The following is a 9,627-nucleotide window of genomic DNA, read 5'->3' as shown; positions in this document are numbered from 1 at the left end:
CTATCAGGAGAAATTCAATGGGTTTCAGTGGAAACTTGAAGAAAAATCGAATTGAAAAAATGGTAGTTTTTCATTTTTCTATGCTCACCTGGATCAGAAAATATTTTCATGTCGTCATTTTACTTTGCGTAGAATGCTCCCATTACCTAAAATCCTACACTACATCATCAAATTTCACAAGTATTGAATTTCCAGTTCCTGTGATACCTATACATATATAGAATGTATTCAAAAGAGTGAGTAAGTTTTATCAAAGATGAACTCGACTTATTGTCAATAAAAGTAAATTTATGATAACCTAAAAGAGCAATGTACAAAATATGGAAAAATATGAAGAGATGGTGAAAGTATAAAATATTCTCTATCAAAATGGAACACAATAAAACTATGCTAGAGTTTTCCGTCAATAGGCTTGTCTGTATGTTCCGACTGCATTGCAGGAAGACATATTGTCTTCTCATGATGTCTGTATCTGTAGATTACGTTTCTACTGCATTGGCGAGCTTTACATAGACATAGAATATGTACTTGGAAAGGACTTTAACCCTTTGAGACCAGAACAGGAGAAGAGGAGAGGGGACGTTGTGTTGAAGTCTTGACGAGGTTAATGCCTGATCGAACTCTTAAAGCTCTTATGTGATTAAATACCTACATTCTTCAGTTGAGTTCTTCAGTTGATATTGAAATAGCACCCTCCTATTCAGCAGGCGATCACCTCGACAAATAGGTAGATATGTATATCATCAATGCATCAGGTATAAGGTACCAAAAGAAAATATGTACCATGTTCCATTTATGAGATGATCAAAGTAGGTAGGTACATCATTTTATTTTTCTATGCTCACCTGGATCAGAAAATATTTTCATGTCGTCATTTTACTTTGCGTAGAATGCTCCCATTACCTAAAATCCTACACACTACATCATCAAATTTCACAAGTATTGAATTTCCAGTTCCTGTGATACCTATATATAGAATGTATTCAAAAGAGTGAGTAATTGGTAAATAATGTTTAAAATAACTTCTTAAAAGATGAAAAATTTATAGGCAAGCTTAGGAGATAAGGAAAATTAAAGTAGGAAGATAGATAGAATAATACTCACAGTAATTATACCCATTATGAATATGAATACCATTTTCCAAAATAATTCACCTTAATTTTTTCGACATTTTTTGGCAGACAACTTAGCATTTACACTTGGAAAGATTCAGTTTACTTACAATGAGGTTGGCACTTGCCAAGTTTGTGTTTCCATTTGAAGTAATCTCTTTGTTTCCATCCCCATTCCCACAACTTCCAGTCTTATGAAAACGAAACATTTCCCCTCCCCACCACCAGGTCCTGATTCACATTCAGAGTTAATTTTCCTCTTTCCAAATATCTTTGAGCAATTAAGAATTAAGGTTCGCAAGAAGTTCTCTAAAGAGAAAATGTAACGCGGATCTGGGTGGAAATGTTTCATTGTTTATGACAGCATTAGCAAAAGTTCAAGACATATTTCCAATTTCTACAATCATCAAAGTTTTCCTGGTGTGCTAACCGTTTTTCATTTGCAATGACCCCCCCATTCCCATCCCCCCCCCCCCCCTGGCGTAGGTTAGAGAGGGTTTTTGTTTTCCCATTTTTTCAAAAAATAAAATAAAATAATTCCACTTTTTTCCTCCATCCTGAAATTATCATTAGATTTTTGCTTTTTTATATTGTTTTTGATTTATTGATAGAGATGTGCTTTTTTATCCGAACAAAAACATTGCCAGTCCGTGTGTGAAGGATCATAATTCATTTCCTCGTCATAAGCAATAGAACACGACGAACAACAAAACATACAAATAATGATAACAAGCATAAAACAACAACAATAATACATACTGGGCGCGCAAGCATGAATAGTAAAATTATAAAAGCACCACAACCATCGCAATAACAACATTAATAACAATTCCGCTAAAAATCTCATAGGAAATTCCAATATAATAAGGGCCACTACAACTATTAAACACTGACAGCCATGAACACTGTTGCTACTCTGATCAGAGTAACTTGCATTGTTAGGTCTCCTCGGGCCGTTTTGTGTCCACGGACTGTTAGGTCTCCTCGGTCCGTTTCGTGTCCACGGACTGTTAGGTCTATTTGGACCGTTTTGTGTCCGCGGACTGTTAGGTCTATTTGGACCGTTTTGTGTCCGCGGAGTTTTAGGTCTATTTGGACCGTTTTGTGTCCACGGACTGTTAGGTCTGTTTGGACCGTTTTGTGTCCACGGACTGTTGAGTCTCCTTGGACCGCTGTTTGGTCTACCCGGACTGATTGATGTCATGGACATGTTTCGTTGCTCGTCGTATAAGCTCTGTGCATTACATTTCTCTTTCAATTCTTGGAGGCAGATAGATTTTTCGTTAACATCGTCTTTGACAACATGCTCCTCACAAAATTTGCAAGCAACCCGTTTGGCACAACAACAGCAGAAGTTCATGAGGAGACAAGTGCGTACGTACCCGAGAGATTCGCATAGACAATTAGCCTGGAATATATCAAAGGCAGAGGAAAAAGAATTTAGAATCGAATTAAGTTCATCATTATCTCAGCAATACTCAACACAAACCAAGTTATATCAAAGGCAGAGGAAAAAGAATTTAGAATCGAATTAAGTTCATCATTATCTCAGCAATACTCAACACAAACCAAGTTATCAAAGGCAGAGGAAAAAGAATTTAGAATCGAATTAAGTTCATCATTATCTCAGCAATACTCAACACAAACCAAGTAAAAAAAAAATCTCAAATTCTTTGTGGTAAAGCAGGGCTTTTTCACAATTTTTGTAGACATCACAACATTACTAAGTGCCTACTTTGCACTCAATTTCCACATTTCAATAATCTTTTTACACTGGTAATGTCGCCACCTGTCGCTACTCGAAAAGTAGCCACTCGATAGTCCTCATTTTGTAGACATCACAACATTACTAAGTGCCTACTTTGCACTCAATTTCCACATTTCAATAATCTTTTTACACTGGTAATGTCGCCACCGGTCGCTACTCGAAAAGTAGCCACTCGATAGTCCTCACGAGGCTGAGTGCACCCCGAACTCCAAGCACAGAGCCGAAAAAAAACTTCGGCACCATCGGGAATCGAAGCCGGGCCTCGTGCGTGCAAGCCAAGTGTGATACTTACTCGGCCAAGGAGATTGCTCACTCAACACAGAACTCCAAGCACAGAGCCGAAAAAAAACTTCGGCACCATCGGGAATCGAAGCCGGGCCTCGTGCGTGCAAGCCAAGTGTGATACTTAGTGTGTTAAAGAACCTTTGAGTGTGTTAAAGAAGTGAAAATCAGAAAAATGTACATGGTTCTCAGTTCTCACCTTACGGAAATATCGGCCGAAACAGAATGCGAGACAAAAGGCCAGTAGACAATAGATACAGACCAGAGGCCAAAACATAACTTCCAACACGCACCAGAGGGGAACTATCTTGGTTGGTGGCGGTTTATGTTTGAGAGGCCAAATAGTGGTACGGAATCCATAGCTGTTGTCCACGGTGGTAAGTGAGTCAGGGATTGTCCTCATCCAAAGCCAATCTAAGAGCAGAAGAATCCAAAGGTGGGGAACGGTAGGTATGTTGTTATAAAGCCAACTACATAATATGTTTGGACGTAGGCCCTGTCGTTAGATTTTTTTTTTAAAGCCATTATTAATCATTGATAGGTACCTACAGACCAACAATATTTTATTGGTTTCAGTTGAGAAAAAAAAAATAACAGGTTAACAGACGTCAACACCTACTAACAGAACTGTTTTTCTTTTCCTTTTTTTTAATTGAATTTATTTTAATTGGATACCTACCTATAGGTACAATGTGTATCACCTGGGTTAACAGACTTACATCTTGGTGACACAAAGCCAACGATAGTATCCAAACCTGCCAAATTTCAAGTTTCTACGACATCGGGAAGTGCCTCAACATTTTGATGAGTGAGTGAGTGAGTGAGTGAGTCAGTCAGTCGTAAAATTAGCGATTTTCAAACCGTTTTTTCTACCCCTTCCGGTAAGGCTAGAACTTCGGAATTTCGCAGGTATAATAAGGAAGTATAGATTAACATATGGTCCAAATTTCGTGAGATTACATTGAAAATTGACGGAGTTATGATAGGGGTAAAAATGCGTCGAAATGCTTCGTGTAATATACACACTGGCGTGCTCAGGCCGGAACTTGGCCTGGCGCACTGCCGTGCGCCTAGATACTGAATTGGTAGTGTAAGTGTGTAAGTACAAGTGCACATAGCTATACTTGTTGTGATATGTATGTTGTATAATTATCCTGGATTATCATCTATATATAATGACATGAATGACGACGACCCCGCGTTGGAAAAAGTAAAAAGAAGAAGATTAGCATTATTTTCATCTTCTAGTAACAGGGTTCTCAGATACAATTATTTCATGTGGGATCTTCCATCAACCATGCAATCATTTTACAGAACAATATGTCAACATGAGTCACTATCACAGCATGTACAATACTACATAGGTATGATTTAGTGTTTCAGCGGTCATATGTCATGAACTCATGAGGTTATGTCATGAATTCTGTCATTTCCTGCTTTTAAGACGTCCTGATCCTGATCATTGAAATTTTTGCTGAAAAACACTGAAGAGGCTCTCCGCGTTTGAAAACTCGCCCTGGAGACATTTTTGTCTCAGGAGGAAGCAGAGAAAAGAACAAGAGAGGAAATCTTTCTGCTTAATTGTTGGCAAGAGATCAAAAAACATACTCGCTCCCCTGTTCCTCTCTTCTAAACCCAATCTTTCCTTTGCTTCATCTCTCTAGACATTTAGGTTTGGTCTGGGCTGGAGTTCAAGACATTGTAAAATTCAGTCCCAGTTGATTTCTCTCCCATGGTGAAATCTTCAAAGACGTCACGTCAGCACAGATGAGAAACTGAGTAATACCAATAGCTCTAGTGATCCTTGTTCCATAGCTGTGGCTGAATATTGCAGTGTAGGTACCTAGCACTAGAGTGAGTCTAGTGTATTCACTATTCAGCCTACTCTCTAAGTTACTAATGTACGTATCTGAAGCCAGTAAGATTCTTTCAGGATCTTCAGTTTATTGAAAGCTTATTAGGTTGGCTGATTTTGGCATTACCAAAGCTGTCAATATAATTTCAGATCAAAGGAACCATGTCAAAGTGAAAGTTAAATTATCAGTAACCTAAGTTGTCATCTATAACCTAATTGTCATAGTCGAGAAAGGTATGTCATCTATAAGTGAAAGTTAAATTATCAGTAACCTAAGTTGTCATCTATAACCTAATTGTCATAGTCGAGAAAGGTATGTCATCTATAACCTAATTGTCATAGTCGAGAGTCGAGAAAGTTAATAATATCTACATATCACAAAGAGAGCGCAAACGACTTTTAATTTAAATGAAACTTAAAAGTAAAGGCAATTATCGTTTAGAAACACTTTATTTTCAAACTCATGACAATTAAGTGGTGTTCGTCTGTTCATACAAAGATAAAAATTCATTTTGTCTGTGAACGCCATGTTTGAGTTTTGGTGGTCACCGTTGACACTCATCAGCACAAAGCTCACTCAGTTAGTCTTTTTTTTTTTTAATTTATATAGCAATGAAACATATTATATATTGTTAACTAAGTTGTATGGAACTTTACGGGTCTGACTGAGGTCAGTTTCAAAGAAAAGTGGTACACAAAACGCCCACTCAGGGGCTTAGGTGTAGGGGCAAACACTGGCGAGCAGCCCTAAAAGTCTAAGCTTATACGACTCTACGAAGATAAACCAAAACTCATCTTCTACATTTGAAGTACAATTACCTACTCGGTCTAGACTGAAATCTGTATTGTATTGATTATACTTATGCTTATCTGTAATGATTCCATTTGCAGTTGAAATTTCACAATGAATCAGTTCACCATACTGCTTTCAACAGTGATGATTCCATTCTTCCTCCTCCCTATCTCAACGGACGCTCAAAACTCAATGCAGATGGAAAAGATGTATTGTATTGATTATACTTATGCTTATCTGTAATGATTCCATTTGCAGTTGAAATTTCACAATGAATCAGTTCACCATACTGCTTTCATCAGTGATGATTCCATTCTTCCTCCTCCCTATCTCAACGGACGCTCAAAACTCAATGCAGATGGAAAAGATAACGTACCAGGGTAACTCCAATGCAAATGAAATGTACCAGGGCAACTCTAATGCAAATGAAATGTACCAGGGTAACTCTAATGCAAATGAAATGTACCAGGGTAACTCCAATGCAAATGAAATGTACCAGGGTAACTCTAATGCAAATGAAATGTACCAGGGTAACTCTAATGCAAATGAAATGTACCAGGGTAACTCTAATGCAAATGAAATGTACCAGGGTAACTCTAATGCAAATGAAATCTACCAGGGTAACTCTAATGCAGATGAAATGTACCGGGGTAACTCTAATGCAAATGAAATGTACCGGGGTAACTCTAATGCAAATAAAATGTACCAGGGTAACTCTAATGCAAATGAAATCTCATTGGAAGAAGAACAAGTTCTTGCTGACAATCAGAATGAGTACCGAAGAGGAAGAAGACGCAAAAGAGGCTCTTTGGATACTATCGTTGGCTTTGTGTCACCAAGATGTAAGTCTGTTAACCCAGGTGATACACATTGTACCTATAGGTAGGTATCCAATTAAAATAAATTCAATTAAAAAAAAGGAAAAGAAAAACAGTTCTGTTAGTAGGTGTTGGTAAATGGTTAAATAAACTTTTTTTTTTCTCAACTGAAACCAATAAAATATTGTTGGTCTGTAGGTACCTATCAATGATTAATAATGGCTTAAAAATGTCACCAAGATGTAAGTCTGTTAACCCAGGTGATACACATTGTACCTATAGGTAGGTATCCAATTAAAATAAATTCAATTAAAAAAAAAGGAAAAGAAAAACAGTTATGTTAGTAGGTCTTGGTAAATGGTTAAATAAACTTTTTTTTTCTCAACTGAAACCAATAAAATATTGTTGGTCTGTAGGTACCTATCAATGATTAATAATGGCTTAAAAAAAAATCTAACGACAGGGCCTACGTCCAAACATATTATGTAGTTGGCTTTATAACAACATACTTACCGTTCCCCACCTTTGGATTCTTCTGCTCTTAGATTGGCTTTGGATGAGGACAATCCCTGACTCACTTACCACCGTGGACAACAGCTATGGATTCCGTACCACTATTTGGCCTCTCAAACATAAACCGCCACCAACCAAGATAGTTCCCCTCTGGTGCGTGTTGGAAGTTATGTTTTGGCCTCTGGTCTGTATCTATTGTCTACTGGCCTTTTGTCTCGCATTCTGTTTCGGCCGATATTTCCGTAAGGTGAGAACTGAGAACCATGTACATTTTTCTGATTTTCACTTCTTTAACACACTCAAAGGTTCTTTAACACACTAAGTATCACACTTGGCTTGCACGCACGAGGCCCGGCTTCGATTCCCGATGGTGCCGAAGTTTTTTTTCGGCTCTGTGCTTGGAGTTCGGGGTGCACTCAGCCTCGTGAGGACTATCGAGTGGCTACTTTTCGAGTAGCGACCGGTGGCGACATTACCAGTGTAAAAAGATTATTGAAATGTGGAAATTGAGTGCAAAGTAGGCACTTAGTAATGTTGTGATGTCTACAAAAATTGTGAAAAAGCCCTGCTTTACCACAAAGAATTTGAGATTTTTTTTACTTGGTTTGTGTTGAGTATTGCTGAGATAATGATGAACTTAATTCGATTCTAAATTCTTTTTCCTCTGCCTTTGATATATTCCAGGCTAATTGTCTATGCGAATCTCTCGGGTACGTACGCACTTGTCTCCTCATGAACTTCTGCTGTTGTTGTGCCAAACGGGTTGCTTGCAAATTTTGTGAGGAGCATGTTGTCAAAGACGATGTTAACGAAAAATCTATCTGCCTCCAAGAATTGAAAGAGAAATGTAATGCACAGAGCTTATACGACGAGCAACGAAACATGTCCATGACATCAATCAGTCCGGGTAGACCAAACAGCGGTCCAAGGAGACTCAACAGTCCGTGGACACAAAACGGTCCAAACAGACCTAACAGTCCGTGGACACAAAACGGTCCAAATAGACCTAAAACTCCGCGGACACAAAACGGTCCAAATAGACCTAACAGTCCGCGGACACAAAACGGTCCAAATAGACCTAACAGTCCGTGGACACAAAACGGCCCGAGGAGACCTAACAATGCAAGTTACTCTGATCAGAGTAGCAACAGTGTTCATAATTATCAAAACTTCCCGCACTATGATAATCAAAGCAGGCAAAGTATACAGAACGTTGATTTTCCCAACACACATTGTAGTCGATATGCTAACCGTGGTCATCTTGATGACGACACTACTATCTCTAGTTTATCCACATATGATAACGATCTTCCTATGTATTCTCGGCCACTCAACTTCCGACAACCTCAGAGCTCCACATCAAGAATTTGTGATAGATTAGATAAAGGGCCGTCCGTCTCATTTGATCTCTCCAATTTAGCATCTAGAAACTGACCTTCCAATGTGTACCATCAGTTTTCTAATTCAAACCTCTAAGTGGTTTCTTAACTGAATAATATAAACAGCAATCATTGTTTTATTGGCCTAAGTTTGTTTGGTTTAATTTATTATAATACTTCTTGAATTCTTATGTATACATTAGGCATATCTGAACGAATGGTTCTACAAGAATAGACTAATAATTACAATTAGGAAACTCACTAGCTAGACTAGACGAAGTAGAAACAGTAAAATCTGATATTGCACCCGAGTAAGCCGAAGTCATTGCAAATGAAAAACGGTTAGCACACCAGGAAAACTTTGATGATTGTAGAAATTGGAAATATGTCTTGAACTTTTGCTAATGCTGTCATAAACAATGAAACATTTCCACCCAGATCCGCGTTACATTTTCTCTTTAGAGAACTTCTTGCGAACCTTAATTCTTAATTGCTCAAAGATATTTGGAAAGAGGAAAATTAACTCTGAATGTGAATGAGGACCTGGTGGTAGGGAGGGGAAATGTTTCGTTTTCATAAGACTGGAAGTTGTGGGAATGGGGGTGGAAACAAAGAGATTACTTCAAATGGAAACACAAACTTGGCAAGTGCCAACCTCATTGTAAGTAAACTGAATCTTTCCAAGTGTAAATGCTAAGTTGTCTGCCAAAAAATGTCGAAAAAATTAAGGTGAATTATTTTGGAAAGTGGTATTCATATTCATAATGGGTATAATTACTGTGAGTATTATTCTATCTATATCTTCCTACTTTAATTTTCCTTATCTCCTAAGCTTGCCTATAAATTTTTCATCTTTTAGGAAGTTATTTTAAACATTGATTACCAATTGAAGACCCCACGGGAAAAAAGATGGGAGTCCACCTTTTCTCATGTTGTATAATTATCCTGGATTATCATCTATATATAATGACATGAATGACGACGACCCCGCGTTGGAAAAAGTAAAAAGAAGAAGATATAGCATTATTTTCATCTTCTAGTAATAGGGTTCTCAGTTACAATTATTTTATGTGGGATCTTCCATCAACCATGCAATCATTTTACAGA

At 37.8% G+C, this 9,627-nt stretch overlaps 2 protein-coding genes across 2 annotated transcripts in view; one reads left to right on the top strand and one right to left on the bottom strand.

The window, feature by feature from the left end:
- The window catches only part of LOC103514839, a 7,599-nt gene extending 3,689 nt beyond the window's left edge, over positions 1-3,910 (bottom strand). The window contains exons 1-3 of the mRNA XM_008479752.1: positions 3,882-3,910; positions 3,362-3,576; positions 2,007-2,520 (exon numbers count right to left, since the gene is read on the bottom strand). Of these exons, the coding sequence (XP_008477974.1) occupies positions 2,007-2,520; positions 3,362-3,565 (718 nt within the window). The 5' untranslated portion in view covers positions 3,566-3,576; positions 3,882-3,910. The remainder of the gene's footprint in view (positions 1-2,006; positions 2,521-3,361; positions 3,577-3,881) is intronic.
- A 1,214-nt stretch (positions 3,911-5,124) lies between these two features.
- LOC103514838 (sporozoite surface protein 2-like) lies at positions 5,125-8,669 on the top strand. The gene is made up of 5 exons (XM_008479751.2): positions 5,125-5,247; positions 5,320-5,330; positions 6,069-6,652; positions 7,174-7,388; positions 7,826-8,669. Exons 3-5 carry the CDS (start codon positions 6,082-6,084, stop codon positions 8,573-8,575), a joined length of 1,536 nt encoding a protein of 511 aa, XP_008477973.1. The 5' UTR covers positions 5,125-5,247; positions 5,320-5,330; positions 6,069-6,081; the 3' UTR covers positions 8,576-8,669.
- The last annotated feature ends 958 nt before the right edge of the window (positions 8,670-9,627 follow it).

This window comes from Diaphorina citri, unplaced genomic scaffold, assembly GCF_000475195.1.
Source record: "Diaphorina citri unplaced genomic scaffold, Diaci psyllid genome assembly version 1.1 scaffold1231, whole genome shotgun sequence".
Classification (NCBI taxonomy): Eukaryota; Metazoa; Arthropoda; class Insecta; order Hemiptera; family Psyllidae; genus Diaphorina; species Diaphorina citri.
Note: the sequence above shows the minus strand (reverse complement) of the source record. Positions and strands in the feature narration are given on the sequence as shown.